The sequence below is a fragment of the Anarrhichthys ocellatus genome, unplaced genomic scaffold, assembly GCF_004355925.1.
Source record: "Anarrhichthys ocellatus isolate YVR2014 unplaced genomic scaffold, GSC_Weel_1.0 scaffold10, whole genome shotgun sequence".
NCBI classification, from domain to species: domain Eukaryota; kingdom Metazoa; phylum Chordata; class Actinopteri; order Perciformes; family Anarhichadidae; genus Anarrhichthys; species Anarrhichthys ocellatus.
Genome location: NW_022280040.1, coordinates 8,924,719 through 8,944,785, shown reverse-complemented (window position 1 = coordinate 8,944,785; position 20,067 = coordinate 8,924,719). Strand labels below are relative to the sequence as shown.

The 20,067-nt window shown below is 40.8% G+C and overlaps 1 protein-coding gene across 2 annotated transcripts in view; it reads right to left on the bottom strand.

The window, feature by feature from the left end:
* cnksr2a (connector enhancer of kinase suppressor of Ras 2a) overlaps window positions 1-19,699 on the bottom strand; it is a 55,476-nt gene extending 35,777 nt beyond the window's left edge. The window contains exons 1-5 of one of the 2 annotated variants that reach the window (XM_031849801.1): window positions 19,092-19,699; window positions 8,651-8,814; window positions 7,317-7,519; window positions 2,067-2,154; window positions 1,593-1,634 (exon numbers count right to left, since the gene is read on the bottom strand). In XM_031849801.1, the coding sequence (XP_031705661.1) occupies window positions 1,593-1,634; window positions 2,067-2,154; window positions 7,317-7,519; window positions 8,651-8,814; window positions 19,092-19,155 (561 nt within the window). In that variant the 5' untranslated portion in view covers window positions 19,156-19,699. The remainder of the gene's footprint in view (window positions 1-1,592; window positions 1,635-2,066; window positions 2,155-7,316; window positions 7,520-8,650; window positions 8,815-19,091) is intronic. The other variant, XM_031849802.1, reaches the window with a different exon arrangement.
* Window positions 19,700-20,067: the final 368 nt, after the last annotated feature.

Genomic DNA, 20,067 nt, shown 5'->3' with positions numbered 1-20,067 from the left:
GAATTAAAAAAAACACTGACAGCGTATTGTGCCTCCCAAACTTTTTAAAGAAACATTTAAAACACACATTAACTCTCAGTGAACTCAAGACATTTGGGATTTTTGCTCCATGAGCATCACCAATTATAATTCTCTTCCAATCTTCACATATTTAAAGATGACATTTTGGTGAATATCTTCGGCCCAACCTGAATCTCGACTGCCTTCTCTAGCACCACAGCACCAGAGGAGTCAGAGTCATAGACCTCTTTCACAGCAGACAGCAGGACAAGTGGAACTAATGACATTAACAATGGCTCCGCAAAGCAATGCAGCAATTAGTGATTGTATTAGTAACACATGTGTTTGACAAGTCAAAAATGACTGCTGTGCAAATGGTTAATTACACTGATGCAGTGTAACACTGACATTTCTTTTCTGGAAGGGGAATTTTTCAAGATGTGGTTTGGAGGCTAAAATGTCAGTGTTGAACATCTAAAATGTGTTTTGTGCAAAAAAAACTAGCAGCACAGCTATAAAATGTGTTTGTGTAATTTGATTTAACTTATCTTTTAAAGGAATTAACATTTTGGGAAATGGGTTCATTTGCCATCTTGCCAAAAGTTCAACAAGAAGATCGATACCATTTTCATGCCTCAGTGATAACATCTAAATCATAATTACGAGCAGCCACTGTCAGCCTGCAACTTGTTTTTCCGAGTCTGAGAGTGACGACGTGTCCCACTTAGTGAGAATAATGTCGGGGAGTGTCAATAAACTGTGAAGCTGTGATCTCTGGGAGTTACAGCCAAATAAACTCCACACTGAAACAATCGATTCAGCTGATTTTAACTTTTTGCACTGTCTGCTTGTATCCGGTTAACAAAGCGATCCGAATACTCAAAAGTAGCTAATTTAGACAATTTGAATTCTGTAAGTAGCGTGTTGATGTTTCGAAGTCGGAATATGTGGAGGTTTTTCATTTTCTTTGCATTCTGCTGATATTGTGTGGATTCAGCAGTAAGTGTGGCGATCGAGCCCGGAGGCGTTAGCCTAGCTTAGCATAAAGAAAGCAGCTAGCGTGGGTCTTTCAAACTTCTAAATTAACATATTTTATTGAGTTTTCTTCAATAAGTACACAAACCAAAAACATTTGGTCACAATAACTTTCTCAACAAACAAAAGTTTGTTTTTCTGCGAGCGTCGTTTCTGGTCGTCTAGCAAGCTCCAATTGATGACAAGACTGCGAGAAGTTTCTGTGCCTTTTTGTAATTGGTGAAGTTTTTAACTTTGGACAGACCCCGGCTGGATGTTTCCCCTACTTCCTGTCTTCATGCTAAGCTAAGCTAATCCCCTCCTGTCTGGAGCCCGATGGCTGATATCAATCTTCTCATCTAACCTTCTGCAAGAAAGCCCATATTTCTTGAACATTACCTCAAAATACTACAAGATGTACCGTTGAGATTTACTAGATCCAGTTGGCGCTGGAGCGTCTGCGTTTGTGGTGTAGTGTATGAGTGAGGGAATACGAGATCTTAAAAAATAAAAACACGGGACGCCACCCATCAACGCAGAGCAAATGAGCGACAGCTGGCTGAGGAAGCAGGACTCACCACATGAAGGATTTTGTTCTCCGTCTCAAACACCGTACAGTCCTGAGGGACAAGCAGAATTTAATGTGGCGCGAGCAGAACATCCTGTCTTGCAAACGCTCACAAAAAAGCACACACACACACACACACACACACACACACTGTGTAACTGCTCTGTATACTGTCTGGGCCTCACATTACTGAACCCTACACCTGCACACTCTATACGCAGATAGAAAAACAAACAAACCAAAAACACACACACACCTACGCAAACAGACACATTTATTTACACACACATCAGTCATGGAGAAGACAGACTGTAAGGACGTAAATAGCAAAGAATCGAGTCTCGCTCGAGGATGCGGAGAGTCTGAGGCTGCTGCATCCCACCCACACACACCGTTCTTAGGGGGATATGACAACCGTGGAAGAATAAGAGCTATGAGCCTTCAAAACACACACACACACACACACACAAACAGTTACACACACCTGCTGTACAATGGTGGTGAGCTCCAGGCAGAGCTGAATGACATTATTTCGGGTTACTGAGTAGTCTGCCACTGCAGCAAAGGGAGACCTGGGAGGAACAGATAACACAGCAGTATGTCTTATAATGTTCCTGCTGCATTGCATAATGCACAGAGGAGACGGACAGGAGCATTGTTAGAGAGACGGATACTTTGTTAGCGCACAAACACAGGCACACACATTCATAGGACGCAGTTTTAAGACTCACTCACGGGGGAATAATTAACGTTTTAAATCAGACACACTTGCAGTAAAACTAACCAGGTGGAGTAGCGACAGAAAGAAAATGATGAAGATGTCATTTCACTTTTGTTTGTTTGTGTTGTTTATGCTATAATCTTTAATACGATGTAAGAGTTAATCAGAAGCAGGTGACCACATATGAATTGATGTGAGTATTTGCATGTTATCGGAGTTGTATTCACGGTCAAAGGTTGTCATCTGCTATTGATTGGTTGTAAAACGTCAAGAAGGCGGGTCTTATCTCAAGTATTTTAGTTTAGTTTTAGTTCGTTTTTAGTCATTTGTTAGCATAAATTAATGAGAACCAACGGCGATGCTCTCCTCTTGTTGGCTACCAAGACATTCTGTATTTGTTAGTAACTGGAAGGTGGTTATTAAAGACCTAAAAGCTATAATTGTACCAGTAGTACCAGTACAAACTGTGCAGTGACACCATGCTGTGTCAATTTATAATAATATTTAATGGATAAAAGCAGTAAATCCTCACATTTAAGAGGCTGGAGACAGACAACGTGTGGCATATATGTAAAGAAAAAATTACTGACTTAAATAATTAACCGATCAAAATTGCAAGTGACAAAATTTTCTGTGGTTCAACTAGTCGATTAATCAACTAATTATTGTAACCGAAAATAATATAAACACCTCTCAAATCAAGCCATGAGTGCAACAGGTAGCTAACTTTGAAGAGTCAAGACAGTGAACCGAAGTTAAAGCAAATGTGTGGATTTGTTGCGATGCTGCCAGTGGACCCATAACGGGAGGTTATCAATAAATGGATGTTGCTGTCAAAACTGACCTCTGTGAGAATGAATGGGCCTCTACAACCTCATTCATAAAACTCTTGCTTGATGCCACACTGCAATGAAGAACAGTGTGCACACTCAATGCTCAACTACAAGCATTTTTCTTCCTCTATGAACATGGAAGTGCTGCACACATGCACAGGCTCAACCGTATACCTTCACTGCTACAATTATTCAAAAACGACTCATGAAATGTCCAATATTGTCCTTCAATGGCATGTAAAAAAATGAGAAACGTGCTGCTAATGCCAAATGTGAAATGTTACAGACCATTGAGGCAACTTTAAAAAGTTTGAAGCTGGTCTGTGGGTCATAGCTCTGCTGTGACCAATAAGAGAAAAACATCCAACAACTACGTACTAGTTCTACTACTGGTACGTTCAGGGGACACTGGTGATAACTGGCCCTGACGTCTGGCTTCCTTAAAGTGGAGATTCAACAGGAATGTTCTTCCACAGAGGAAAAGGGGGACACAACTTGTGTGGACGGATGAATGAATCTGCATTAGAGAAATAAATAGGCCACAGTTTAGGCTGTCGACTGAAATGAACAGTGTGAGGAGGGTTAACGATAAGGAAACACTAATGACTGCATTACTGAAAGTAACTAGAATAATAACATAATGTACGTTCACGCTCAATGACATATATGTAAATGATGTTTGCAACCATTGGTGGAGGACACATTCAGGTCCTTAAGTAAAAAAGTACTATTACCCCACTGTACAAATACTCTGGTACAAGTAATGGTCCTGCATTGAAAATGTGAAAATATGCAAGTATAATCAGGAAAATGTACTTAATAATACAAATTGAAAGTACTTAATGCAGAAAGCCCAAAATGACACCTCACAATGCTTCAAAATTATTTAAAAAATAAAAAAAATAATCAAAAGGTAAAGCAGCAAATCCTCACATTTATACCATGAGATGATTTTGCATGAAAAATAACTTCTCAAAAAATCGCTTCTCAAACATTAATCATATTGATTAATAAACAAATCCTTTCAGCTGTTAAACTATTAAACTAGCCAACAGTACACACTGTTGGCTAGTTCAATTTAGAACAAAGCATCTATATTTCTTAATTCCAGATCACATAATTGAAGTGGAGATAAAACATTTCCCTCTGAGATGTAGCGGAGTAAGTACAAAGTAGTACAGTACAAGTACCTCTAATTTCTACTTCAGTACAGTACTTGAGTAAACCACTGGTTGCATCAGAGTGGTTAAATGAACAACAGAAGCACACACACACACACACACACACACACACACACACACACACACACACACACACACAAAGACAAACACACTCACACACGTATTAAGACATCATTGTTCTCAAGACCCAGATTAAAATTCGGCAACAGCCTCTAGTGTATAGTGTATCTGTGGAATGTGTATGTGTGTGTGTCTGTGGTATGCGTGTATGTGTGTGTGTGTGTGTGTATGTGTGTGTGTGTGATTTGGGTCATCAGTATTGAGGCTGTGTGCTATATATACGCAGGACCTAAGGCTCAGACTGTTTGCTAACCGTCAGGCTCCAACCCTGGAACCCCCCCTGAGAAAACATTCAGATGATACTATGACAAAGGTACAAAAAACTCAGTCAAAGTAACTAGTAACTAGTAACTAGTAACGCCAGCTGTTAAATAAATAAATGTAGAGGAATAAAAAACAAACAATATTTTTCTCGGAAATCTGAAGTGGAGTAGAAGTATCATGTAACATAAAGTGGAAACACTTTAAATAATATGATATTTAAGGATGCATTAGGGTATCAGAGGCAGGGAAAAGGTGCTGCTGTACCCACGCTGTCATTTTATACATGAAAAGGTTAGAAAATGTCTTCTCAAGTTATTAGAGAGAAGCTAGAAAATGCTGTGCATTCGCTGCCTGAACTGCTGTTGCATTTTGCCTGCATTCCCTGAGAGCTCTAATAACCGTCGGGTGGAAGATGAAAGTTCAGTTTTTACATGCTTTATGCTAATTTACTGCTGGTGTAAACCATCCAGGAAAGAGTCATCTTGTGGGTATTAATACAAGACATATTGTAGCCCAACATGCTTGGAAATCACAACCTTTTTTCACATCATTAGGGTCTATTGATGAATTCCCCCACGCAGCTGATACTGAGCTTGTTTTACATGCTCATTTGCTATTCCTAGGCGGTAGATATCAATTTTACATGATGAGATTTCCTTGAGATGAAAGCGCTGGTGGGATCCCATGCATGTCAAATGTACCGGTGCGCCATCAGTACTTGTTTGCGACAGTGTCCGAACACGCAGGTACGTCTCAGAAATGAAGAATAGAGAGCATGGAGCGCTGGCTCTGCTGAGTCTACCACTTTCTCAGTGTCGCTTTGCCATTTACAGTTGCATCATCGCGCGGGGGTGAACTTGCATAAGTGCGTGTCAGTGTGTGCAGATGTGGGAGTGTGTCTGTAAAATGTGTGTGTTTTTGTGCAGAGTGCGTGGGTGTTTTTCTATGGGTCTGAGTGAGCCCGTGGACGCGGCTCGGCATGCTTTTGTGTGTCTAGATGTCCTGGGGACAGATGTGGGTGCCCGGCATTTCAAGAAGCCGATGTCAAAGACCTTTTCGTTCTGTATCTGACGTGCATGTCACGGGCAGTAGATCGTGTCGAGTCATGAATAAATGAAGTGACAGAGAGGAGAGGAGAGCGGAGCGGAGAAACACGGGGAGAGAAAGGTCTGACATTTTTCCTTTGGATGAAAAAACAAAACACTTTGCTCCAAAGATGTCAACAAGCAGCAGCTGCAGGAGAGTTTGTGTTCTGCAAAAAAAAAAAACGTTTGCAGGCGCTGGATCAACAGACAGAGGGAAGATTTATAACTCTGTAGTTTTCACATGAAGGCTGCAATAATGATTATTTGACTAATTGTTTGATTGATGGATTGCTCGTTTAGGCAATGACATGATAGAATGTGTTCTGTTCAAAACCCCCAAAGATATTCAGTTTGGTATCACAGAAGAAAATGGAAAATATTCACATTTAAGAACCTGAAAACGGTAAACTTTTGGAAGAAAATGACATAAACTCTACCACTATGTCACTTCACTTGAGAGAGTACTGCTAGTACTGAATGTGAACATATACTTAGAATTATTCTGTCTTTTTTTTACCTTTCTCTCTTTATCTGAACATTCTGCTCTCTTTGTACTTTGTCCTCTGAAGAAACTTTGTGATTTGTGATTTTGGGCTGTACAAAATGAAATTTCTTTGCAGCTGCAACACCTGAATCTTATATGTTATCTCCTCTCATCTAATCTTATTCTATCTCATCTCATGTTATTATATCTTATCTCATCTAATCTTATTCTATCTCATCTCATGTTATTATATCTTATCTCATCTAATCTTATTCTATCTTATCTAATCTTATTCTATCTCATCTCATGTTATTATATCTTATCTCATCTAATCTTATTCTATCTCATCTCATGTTATTCTATCTTATCTCCTCTCATCTTATCTTATCTCATCTAATCTTATTCTATATCATCTCATCTTATTATATCTTATCTCATCTCATCTTATTATATCTTATCTCATCTCATTTTATCTTATCTTAAACAATTAATCAATGATAGAAGTGGTTGCCTGAATAATTATTAATTTAAGTCAATTATTTGACTCATCGTTTCAGCTCTATGTCTGCAAATATAAAACTTGTTGTAGTTACTAAAAGGACCCTAGTTATTCTAGCTGGCCACCAAACAAAACTATAACTGCCTCCTCCTATTTTTAATCAGAGATACATTAAAATCCTGACAGTGAAAATATTTCCCACTTCAGTGAAAAGAACTACAGGTGTTTCAACAAACTGCTGGCATCGACATAAAATCCGATATTAACCCTAATACAATAAATTCAGCTTACTTAAAAGGAGCCATTTACTTTTGTTTGTTTGTATCTGGCTTCACAGGTTAATGAACCACCACTGGAAACTGTGTGGGTGTGCAGGGCCGGAAGGGTGGAATACATTTTGACATGTCACAGTAGGAAGCGCACATAAACTTGTTGTTAATAAAACCAATGTTTTTCCTGACAAGTAGTTATCCTGCTGATGTAAAAGAGGTAAACCTCTGTATACAAAGTGCATCTCTGGCACTGCAGCAGAGAGTAAACATATCACCTGTCCAGCCAGGCAAGCAGGCTCTTGGCGGCGGTGATGAGGTCGACCACGGAGGTCAGCAGATCGTTGGGGAGCCGCCGAGAGGACCTGCTCTCCGATTGGCTGCTGCGGCGGCGGCCGGAGATGAAGTTCTGCAGGTTTTTGGCCGAGGCGCCGAGTTTGTGAGCCAGAGTCCTGACGCTCTCCGTCTCCAGACCTGAGTTCTACACACACGAGCGCACAAAGATTAGCTGATCCTCCAGACACTGAACCGCCATGAATACTAATTACGATCTTATTTGTCAACATGTTTACCAGCTTGTCTGGTGAATATTAATAACTTATATTACATATTCATAAGGGAGAAGGTCGCCACACTGACTGCTGTTATTTTAAAACACCTCAACTCTTTGTTTACATCCATTTGTATGCAGGTATTTTCAAAATTTTGTCAGATTATTGATTTGTTTTCATATCACTTTGGCTTATCTGGGTGTAATAACACTATACAAACTCCCCGTAGATCACAGGTTGTTATTTTAACTCTTGGGTTGTACTTAGTAGTGGAAAGTAACTAGCTATATTTACTAAAGTGCTGTACTTAAGTAAAAGTTTGAGGTAATTGTACTTTACTAAAGTTTCTGCTACTTAATACTCCTACTCAACTACATGTCAGCAGGAAATATTGCAGTTTTTACCACACTACATTTGACCAAATTAGTTACTTTCCAGATTTAGATTAATAACACAAAATATTATCAACAAAGAAATTATGATGTAATACTATTGGTTTAGATAAGAGTCACAAGTATATGTAAATATAGAATATATAACAATATATAAAGTAATTTAAATTAGCTCCACCTTTACCAACTCCAACATCAAAGTTATGAACACATTAATGCATCAATTATTATAATCCAGTGATATAATATGTATTTTATTCTGAAATGCACCATTGTGCATGAAGTATATTGTACTTCAAGTATATTGTCACTGTCATACTTTTGTGCTTTCACTTAAACATCATTTTGAATGCAAGACTTTTAATTGTACATTAACAGAATAATACTACTTTTACTTTATTATAAGATCCGACTACTTCTTCCAACATCTTTTCCCATACCTCTATTTCGGCATAGTTTGAAGAAGATTTAAGGTGGCATTTGTACATTTTCGTCATTGTGACGAGTGGGTGTTGCAAGGATGTGCTGCAGCTCGGTGACAGTTTACTTTGCGCAATCTATCACATTGTGCATTCACGCAGAACATTAATGCATCCACAGCTGCAGCAGTAAGGATGGCTAATGAGGGTTCAGCTTTGCATTGAAACTACAAAACACACACAAACTCACCAGAGCACAGAGCAAGTCGACAGCCTCCAGAATGAGCTCCTGGTGTCCGATGCGAGAAACTCCCAGCTCCTCCAGCTCGGCGTGGCTGATCCTCAGCAGCCTCTCCCCGCACACACCTCCGTGCTCGAACACACACACATATTGCTGCAAGCAGTCGTCCAGACCTGAGGCAAACACGTACAGTGATATTAGATTTACTCACAATACATACGATCAGATTTGTTCCAAAATAAACATATTTCAACCTGTTTAAAAAATGTACCTGCTGAAGAAAGTGTGAAGAAATGAATTTAAGTAAATGCTGGAAATTGCATCATAAAATAATCTTTTTTGATTGTGTTTCAAGAAAATAACTAAACCTGCATAAACATTTGCTTTTGACACCTCATTACCTTTTAAGTTGATATGACTAACCTGTTAGCAAACAGTTGCCGATTACACAAACAGAGCAACATCAGCCTTAATTTGGAGTCACTTTTCTGACAACCTGACGGATGTATTTACTCTCCTTTAAGCTCTGATGGGCTTATGTAACTCTTGAGCTGCTAAATTCTCCACTAAAGTCTCTACCGAGCTCGTCGCTAACTTGGCCTGTGGTTTGGTGCTGGTCAAGACGTGTACAGTGGGTTTATCAGAGCAATAAGTCTGAACCGGTAAGCAAACGTTAAGTACACAATTACCTAAAAGAGGCTTAAAGGTTCCACAGAACTGGGGTGAACTGCAACCAAGTGATGATTCTCTGTGTGTTCATCACTTAATGCAACACATTTGACATTTGACAGTCATTTGGGTCATCGCTAAGTAAACATATTGATAAAAACAGCTTTAAAGGAGACAGTTCATGCTCATTTTCAGGTTCATACCTGTATTTAGTGTTTCTATTAGAACATGTTTACATTCTTTAATGTTCAGTATTTTTCTCATACTGTCTGTCTGTATTCACCATCTGTCCAAAACAGTCTGCTTTAGCACCTATCTGTTTAAGACCCCTTACCGAATAAACTAAGTCTGCTCTGATTGGCTTGTAAAAAAAAAAAATATGGTGCACCAAATGTTTGGCTTGTTGAATCACATGTTTTCTGATTTAAGCAGCCCAAAAATACTGTCTTATATCACAGTTTGTGGGCTGGTAGGCACTCAATACCCAAATGTATGTGCACAAGCACTGAAAACGTGAGTTTTTGATGATATGTCCCCTTTAAGGACTCAATTCCCCAAAAACATTGCCAAATTGAGCTGGAAGAAAAAGCAAGATAGGTCAGTTAAGGTCGTTCGACTCCTGGAAGTATCTTTTATGAACTAGTCTTCTGCAACACTATTATATTGTACATTATGCCACACTGTTGGTTTAAGGTGTTTATATCTACTGCCTGTAATATATTTTAATGGCAATTATGAGAATACACATTAGGTAGACAGACATGATGAGCGCTATGCACAGGAGGGGAATCTCATCCCAAACACATCATCCCTCTTCATGATCCGTCCACAGCCGAGACACACTTCAAAACATTCCCTGATCGATAACCACACACATCCCCACTACTACATTATAGGTTTCTAGCTGCCCTGCAGAAGCACTAATCCGCTTTTATTACCACACGTTTCACCTGCGCTTTCCCTCCTCAAAGTCAGCCAATAGGGAGGACAGACTTCCTTTAGTGCGATAGACACATTTTTACTGCTGCTTATTCCCGTTTGTCTCGGATAAAACAACAGCTGCTGTGTCGTGTTTTTGAGACATGTCTTTTGAGCTTGTTTGCAGTTTTGTAGATTTCAGCTCGACGCTGTTTCAAAACTGCAACAGGATCAGGTACAAGTGTAGAATACCGTTTGTTTTGAGAGAGGGCCACAAGAGGCATTTAAGGTCTTCTTTTGTTTCGTTTTTGTTTTCTTTTTTTAAGAAAGGTAGAAAATGTTTGACTTTGAGTCCTGTTTCACCCTGCAGTGAGGGTGAAGAGAGAGAGAAAAGGAAGAGAGGCATTAGATGTTTTCTTCGAAAGGGGAAGATAAAGGTGATAAATAATACTTGGACTTTTATCATGGCCAAACATCTTTAAAAACCCATAATTGTACCTAAGCTCTCAACAGGGGACCATGCCAGTGTGTATACATTGTAGCTCATAACTGTAAATCATGTCTTTTCTGAACATTTTCAATGGTTGGTGAACAGATTAGATTAGACTGTATAGTTTAAGACATCATCCGTGTCATAGATTTGGCTATTTTTGTGCATTTTACAACTTGTATGACCTCATGGTTTAAATTAGGGAAGTGTTTGTTGGCTTTTTAAAGAGTTACAGACGTATCTGTCCCAATGTAAGTCTATAGCAAAAAGTATTTTGGGGCCCCTGGCGTCAATTGTACCATTGACTCCTGTTTCAAACTACAGTGTTGCTCCTTTGTGGAACAGTTACTACTCAGGTAGAGAAGAGTTGAATAAAAGGAAAGGGTGCAACACAACACAGCCAATAAGCTACGGTAGCTTCCGTTATTTGGGGCTCTCCGTCCCCTCAGAGGTCAGCGCTGTCAACAGGATTCGCTAACATGAATTTACTCTCCAAAAGGATCCAAAAAGGACCTAAAAGGAAACTCAGTACCTGAATCAAGAGAATGGAACAAAGGAGGTAATAGATGGGTAATTAGGCAGCCACCCAGGTAAGACTTAACTCTCTGTTGGATTGTGTAACGTGCGTGTTGTGAGTGGGACGGTCTCTCCAGATCTGCGTGTTGTGAGTGGGAAAGTCTCTCTAGATCTACAAGTGCGTGAGCGTGTAAGTGGGTGGGTGCTTCATTAATGTGTGTGCTTGTGTGTGTGTGTGTTCGTCTGGCCTGGCCGGGTTTGCTGAGTCAAAGGAAAGCAGATCAAGACAGAGCGGCTCAGCTGCAGCCCCTGGCTCCCAAAACAATGACTGTATCCAGCTTCTAACCTCTTAACAAACAGCCAACTGGCAAACACGCACACACACACACACACACACACACACACACACACACACACACACACACACCTCTGAGGAATGAGCATTGATTTCCCCCGCTTCAAGTCCCCGCTTTACAATACACTCATCTATCAAAACCACACTAACAAAGATGGGAGGGAGAAAAAAAAACAGGTTGGCAAGAGAAGGGGAGAAAAGAGAGAAGTCGGAAAAGAGGAAAAGAAAAAAACCTCATAAGCCAGCTGCTAAATTTCAAACTATCTCTCACACACACACACACACACACACACCAATTCCATCTCTCATCAGCGACGAGAAGACAGCATTTGTCGCTTCCTCCCCCTCAACAGCCACTACATCTGAAGTCTAAATGAAGCGTTCAGTTTCAAAATGCCGTATAACGAGTTCGAATAAAAAAAGATGTCGCAGCCTGAAATCCATCAAAAAATTTCGAAAACACATCATTTCATCTCTTTAAAGCGTATATAAACAAAGCTTTTATGCTCTACTTGCAATCAACTTTGAATACGAGGCGTCGTCTTTTCACCTTTATCTCATTTTGGAAGGAAACCAGACAAATTGATTTCACTATCTGCACCGCCAAACACTTGAAGTCGATGAGCGATATCTCGGCTGACGGCTCCCATTGACAAGCATGAAAGCACTTGATGCTAATAAAGACATCAAACCGCTCGGATGTGATTTGTGTGGCTTCCAGTTTTATTGTTAAGGTCACTTGAGGTACACTTTAGGTTCATTTTAAGTGCATTATTCAACAAGAGGATGGTCTACCTTGTGAGATATGTCTATTTCATGCTACACACCACAAAATCACCTTGTTTTAATAAAGGCCTCTGTGATGATACATGTGACAGGGACTGCATCTGTTCCCACCCTCTTCTCAGACCACTGCATAGTATAGTCTACATAAAATAATAATGTAAAAGTTAAAATAATCATTTCTGAGCATCAAGCGTAGAGCTAGAGGCAGGAGGCGATTAGCGTAGCTTAGCTTAAACACTGAAAGCGGGGGGAAACAGCTAGCACGGCGCTGTCTAAAGGTCAGAAATCAACCTGCATCACCTTTAAAACTCACTTAATTAATAAGTAAGTATAGTAAGTTAACCATATCAACTTAAAAGGTGATAACGTGTCAGTTTGGTGTTCACAACGTGGCCAAAAAGAAATGATTGAAGGTTTTAATACCCAACATTAAACTAAATAATTAAAACGACTCCATCGGCTATAATAATAAACTGCTGCTTAAATGCCAATGAATCATTATAAGTAATAAATAATCCAATATCGTAACATGAAATGGATATTCTGCATGAGTACTACACCTTGCTGCTCATACCTCCAAACTTAAGTACGCATTGCAGACAACTCTGCATTTCACACACTTTTGGTCATAAGTTGTATTTCTACATTGTTATATTGCTATTCCTACTAAAGTTAGGCGCCTGAGAACCTTTTTCTTTTCCTCTCACAGCGTGTGTTAATGAGTGTTAATGGCAACTGGTTCCTAATAGACGTGAAGCTGATTAAAACAATGCTGGCTCTCGCAGGCAAAGTGTTACTATAGCTGAGAGAGGCAGGGAAGCAGAAGGGGAGATGTACACTGTGTAGCAAAAGTTCACTGATAATCAGCATCGCTTATCTCTGGCAGTGAGGAAGAGCGTGAATGCCCTGAATACTGATGAGTCAAATTGTGAGCGACATGAGGGAGCACACACACACACTAAAACACAGCTATACAGTTATACATACAGCATAATGACTGCTGCATACGAAGCTATCCATTACTTTTAGCTTTTCAGCTTGTGCCACTTGTTGAGGTGTTACAGCTGACTCAATATGTATTTTGTTTTTATGTTGTTTTTTAAATTAAAATCATAATTTCTATCTTGTTTGTAATTAGTTGTGCTGCTGGCAACTGCAGAGTATCATCTGGGGAACAAGACACATCTGGTTGGGAATAACTGTACCTAAAAACTGCTCACATGTTCTCTATAAATTGACAATCACAAGCTCAGTGCAGATGCCCGTGTGGCCTGTTTCTTGTATAATGGCGTCTAATCTGTACAACCAGGCGCTTATATCTCTGTATGTACAGTGTAAGTCTGCATGTGTGTCAGAAAGAGAGAGTTCAAGTGTGCGCATGTGTTTGACTGGTACAGAAAAAGTGTGATTCATAGCTGACTCACACACTTAACTCCTACAGAGGCACACTTTTCACAACAGCAGGCGAGCCAAACTCCCACAAAAACACCCTCTCTCTATCTCTCTCTCTCTCTCTGTCACACACACACACACACACACGCACGTCTAATAAAACTAGATTTTGCGGTGACTTCTGGGATGTTGGAGAGTCCTATAAAAGATCCGGCCCACCCTGTCGGGTTATGTGTCATCTGTTCCACTCTTAAGATTCGGTAACAATAAAAATGGAGATGAGTATTCACTGTGTTCTTGTGATTTCTAAATGCAGGATGTTATGAGCATGGAGGCTTTCAGAGGTGAGTTTATGACCGGAAAGTTGCCAGTTTAAATCACAGTGTTGTGTAGGGTCATTTAGCATGGGGTAAATAAACCAAGCAAATTCTGTTCCTCAGTTAATAACAGTTTTTTGTGCTTTTGTATGTATTTTCTTGCAGTTCCCGAGTGTAAATTATGTTGTTTACTGTAAGCGTTGGCCTCCTTCATTTTCTGGTTCAGAATAATACTCCAGGCAATGCTAAATCAAAGAAATGTCCACTTGAGTTTGACATTTTCTCCTCGGAAATTTGAATTAGTCTTTAAACAGAATGTGTCAAGCAGGATTATATCCAGGTGCCTGGACATGTCTGGAAGCTGGAAACATTTCCATTCAATTTCGACCAACGAATGAGCAAAAATAGCTTTTCTTAACTGATTATACATTCTGGGTGCAGTTAAGATAACTGTGCGGTTCCTCTCAACACTGTAGAGTATTTTAGTTTCTTATAAATAAATATAGCATAAAGCCACTTGTTTCTAGCCGGCAACCATCGATTTTACCAGCTACCATTGTGTCTAGCTAGCTAATTAAGCTAACGTTAGCTCCATGAGTTGGTTAAAAGCAATGTCTCCAGCAATTTTAATGTTTTAAGTGGACTTGCAGAAAGTCACTTGATGGCTAAATGATATCATGCTAAAAAGCAGAGGCTAAAGCTAACAGGTCCCAGGCTAACGGTACCATCCTTACCAGCTGATGACCCGTGAAGAAGACATGGAAATAAAGAAACAACATTGTGCATTTGTACCGAAACCTCTTTTGAAATGAAGCTCTGGCGTGAGTTCAGTCAGGACTATACTCTTGCATACTTCGGCCTGTATTTTATTCCTCATATATCCTGCCATTCACTCCTCTCACAAATGCTCGATCAGCTGTTCTCTTCAGCTGCTCTATCCAATAGCACAGCGACACACCTACATTGCTAAATTAACATCCTGCTGCCGTCTCCCCATCACCACCCAGTCTTCAGATTCATCAGCTTTCTAATTTCATCAGCTGCCAGTCTACCAGTCCTACCGGTGTATGGACTCGATGGGGGGGTTATCTTGCTGCTGCACAAATCTCCCTGTAGAGTCCAAGAGCCAAAGACTGTCTGTCAAGACTTTATTATGACACATTATCAGTTATAATAAACAATTATCTTTTTTTAATATGTCTCCTGATTGAAATGTCAATCAGCTAATTGGCATCAGTCTAATTGCTTAGATTTGTCTCCAATGAGAAGGCTTTTAATATTCTTACCTCGACGCTAGTAAATCTGCCTTAAGTGCTGCGGCATAGGGTTTAAAATCAGAAAACTACTGAACGCAACATTAAGTGATGCATTCAAAAACACTTAGCTCGCTACAGTATGTAAATGTATCATACTGGAGTGACTTTAACAGGCCCGCCTGGCCTCGTTGGCCTCTGAGTGACCGAAAACAGTTCAAACCAAATTCCCCTCACGCACCACTTGTTTGCTCAGTGTGAAGCAACACCAACAGAGTCTGACTTTTGTGATGCGAATGTTTTAAGTAATCTAAATCCTCCCGAGCCTCGCCAAGTCTCACCTTCAAAAAGAAAAAAAAGATCAAGCCCACGGACCTAAAATCGTCTGATCCTAAAGGCTGTGACAATCACTCTGGCAGCCTTCTTATCACATGTGCTCGCATGCTGTCACGGCAATGCCTACGCTCGTTTTTGGAGTCTGCCGATCTAATTCATGCAAGGGACATTAGGTAAAAAATGTGCCAGGCTTCCACGGGACGTGGGGCAAAGAGAATTCCCAGCATTCCCAGCAAGTTCTCATATTACCATTGATGTGTACCACTCCCATAGTGTTCTAGCCTCAGACGTGCCGATGCTACACTGCCGCCAAATCAACAACGTGCAAACCTTTTGGCCCCAAACGCCTGTGTGCATATGTGATCCAGGCACTTTATTCTATACACACACACACACAAATATAGTATATCATGTTTCCCTCTGTCACCACAGACACACCCAAGAGACCCAGCGTGAACCGAATACCACACTAAAGCATGCCAAGTGTGTTGTGTGTATGCTTGAATGCGTGTGTGTGAGTGTGTGTGTGTGTGTGTGTTTGCGAGCGCAAATGTCCGAGGACCCGGGTGGAGCCTTCTGCTCAGAGCGGTTGTGTGTGTCTGTCAGCTGTTCTGCACAGACGGTCTGGGACGAACAACTCACCATGCACCCACACACACGCACACACACACACACACACACACACACACACACACAGGGGCACACATAAACACATGCCATATGCACATGACCAACTAATAACCCATCCAATGATAAGGCTCTGAGAACATCATGTAAATAAATCTTTATCACGATTTATTGAAGCGTGTGAGTCAATAAATTCCCTGGCCTGCTTTTTATGCAACAAACAGACATGATGAATAACAATTATTTCTAATATTGGTTGTCATGATTAGTCATTTTTTAATCTCAGATTATGTGGAGTGTGTGGGACAGGCTGTGTTTTGTGATGAGAGCTCTGCGTTCCAGGATGTGAAAGATGTCGCTGAATGACCCGACGTGAGGCGCAAATCTAAAGGTAAAAAAATGTGACAAACAGCAGGTAACATGCTGGACTTCACGGGTCCAGTTTTTCATCATCTTAAAGAAGTTGCTCTCTGGTACAACATTACATTGATTGGCCTGATGAGGGCGCTGTAATTTATAAATGCCAACATTTTAAAGGTCTTTACTGCTAAAACAACTGGTGAGAATTCACTGAAACATCCCTCTCTCAAATGTATGTACAAGTTATTAACTAGAGGTGTACATCATTTGAAGAGTTATCTATTTCTGTTCTATTTTTATACTTAAAAGAATTGTGGTATCCCAGGAAAAGACAATTCATATTGTGGTATTAACAATAGACCAACGGCAGTGGTGCAGCCAAAACCAACTGAATGTTCAGTATCTTATTGTACTGTCATGAATGTATTATTTTAACGAAGTATTGCCACATCTGTGTTAACGAAGAACATTACTCTGAACTTGTGATCTTTGATGAAATTCTTTGACAACCATTAGCCAGTAATTAGGAAAATAAATGTGCATTCTCAACTCATTTCTGGCTTGTAAATGATGCGTTTGCGTACTTGTCACCATTGGAGTCCATTGTAACTGCTCTAAAACCAGCATTCAAAAACTGCAAACGTTTTTACAACCACCTCTTTGTCTCGAGGGTGTCGGAGATTTTGGGTGGAGTAAAACTTTACTGATACAATCCCTAACTTTGTTTTAGCACCTAACAGTGCCCTCAGATCCCATAGATTTGATTGAAACTCCAAAAATACCAACAGAAGTATTTCTCTAAGCTCAAAATAATTTTACTAACTGGATGGAAAGTTCTGCATGACCTTCACATTCTTCCCTTTTTTTGCCAACCTGGACATTTATTACTTTTTTAATGGAACTACAGGTTTGGCATCACAGCTAAAACGAGGCTATTCAATTTGACTAAATTAGGTGAGATAATAAATCTGATTAATGGATTGGTCTTTACTCCGACAGGTCTCCTTTTGGCAGGTGATTTTTTTTGGGAGACCTGGGTGATATTGGCACTGCACGTTGAGTCAAAATGAGTTGTTACCAATAAGTTATATGTTATTAACAACTCACGTGTTGTACTTTAATGAAAAGCTATGATTGGTGGAAAACATCGAGCCTAAAGAGACAATTGTTTCAGAAGGACTGACACCAAATCTCATGTTCTTTCCTCGATTACAGAAAATATATAATATCAAACTCCAGCATGCCAGAAAAGCAGGAAATGTAGAGTTCGTCATGTCGTCTACATTGGCCCATTATTCACAAGGATAACAATAATAACGTGCAAAAGAGTTTTTCAATGTTCACACAGGCCCCTGGGTACAAACCTAATCAGCCTGGCTCGTGAATTATGAATGACTGTAATCTCTCGTCTGATCACTGCCAGTACTCATGTAGACAAAACTCAATTACATTTTTGAATAAATATACTCATTTAGGTTGTTTTTTTGTCTTTAAAGGTGCTGTTGTAGTACTCGACATTCCCCATATCTCAGTTTGACAGCATTTATAGTACATGACCTGAATTTAAATCTTTGTCAGTCTAAGAGGATGAGAGAATTTGAGCTCAATCCTCCTTTATTAGTCGCATGTTAAAAATCTCTTCTCTGCCAGAGGGGCGGCACACTGGTTCCCCCGTAGCCAGAGAAGGTGGTAGTTATGTTAGTACCACAACCTCTGGATGAGATGGCTGTTAACATTTCTTGTGGGAAAGTCAATCAAAAGAGGTGCATTGTGGCAACAAAGAGATGCAAAACAAATACAAAGAGACAGAAAACTACAACAAAGAGATGTTAAATGACCACTAAATGACCAGGTACTGATGCAAAACAATTAAAAAGAGACTACAAAGAGACGGTAAACAACCACAAAGAGACAGAGAACGACTACAAATGATGCAGCCACAAACAATCACAGAGGGACATCAATTGATCGCACAGAGACACAACATGACGACAGAACCAAAGAAACACAAAACCACTACAAATTTACCACAAAAGGACGCAAAATGATTTATTCAGATCACTATATGTTTCGTGTGTGTGTCGTCGCCCCCCTCAAAAGTTCCAAAACCCGCCCCTGCTCTCAGCCGTGAAGTTTGGCTGGGTTTCCTCCTGTCACTCACACATTACATCATCACCCACTGATCATCAGGTGCCAGGATGATGCATGGACACACACACACACACACACCTCCCACGCAGCATAACATCTTGCCAGCCTTCCTCTGTCTCCCCTGCATTACTGTTCATCAGACATGATCACTCAGTGTGTGTGTGTGTGTGTGTGGGGGGGGGGGTTATCTGCATCCAGGTGTGTCTCGTGATGTTTGTCTATGGATTGATCATTTGCATATGTGCGCGCGTGTGTGTGTATGCGTGTTACTATAGCCTACCTTTCATCCAGTCCACCACCTGGCTCGTGCTCCATTTGCTCACCGGCTCCATCACCAGCGCCATCGAGGAAACTTTGCGCCGACTCTCCGTTGCGCGCAAGCGGTGTTGTTAACCCCCCCACCAAAACAAAAGCTCTAACCGCTGGGAACAGCTCCCCTCCAAACCCTCCCGCCCCGTCTCCCCCCACCCACCTGTCTCTCTCTCTCTCCCTACGCAGCCAGGTGCCTCCTTTATCACACTATTCCGGTCCGGTACCGCCCCTGGCTGAGCCCGGTGTCGTGTCCCGTTAATGCAGTGCAGCCCTCAGTGCGGGACAGCCCGGGCGTGTGCAGCGGATTCCGGTACATTCCCCTGTTCGATCCGGTGTGACATGGGTCTCCCTGTGCGCCAGTCCGGTCCTCCCGGTACGTGTGTGTGTGTGTGTGTGTGTGTGTGTGTGTGTGTGTGTGTGTGTGTGTGCGTGTGTGTGTGTGTGTGTGACAGAGATAGGAGTGTAGGTGTGTGCGCAGCCGGTCCGTTACCGACAGCAGCAGAGTAGGATAGATAAGTCACACCGGACTCAACACCCGACAGCATCTCTCTCTCTCTCTCTCCCTCTCTCTCTCTCTCTCTCTCTCCCGATATGATTAAACCGTGCACGCGCCCCGTGGTGGCTCCGCGCGCACATATCAGTGAATTTCCCTCTGGAGTGATAGAATCATGCAGATATGATGGGGAAAAGATATATTGAGCAGATGTTTAATCAGGCCGCATGAGTGCATGAACAAAGTGCTTGTGTGTGTGTGTGTGTGTGTGTGTGTGTGTGTGTGTGTGTGTGTGTGTGTGTGTGTGTTGGGGGGGGGTACCTTGCACCACAGATAATATATTTGCACCCTCAAACCATTTCTTTCTTCTTTTTTTTTAATGACAGATGTTGAGCTTTCATCTATTTTCACATGTTACATCATTCTCCTTAAACCTGCAATAATGACATAG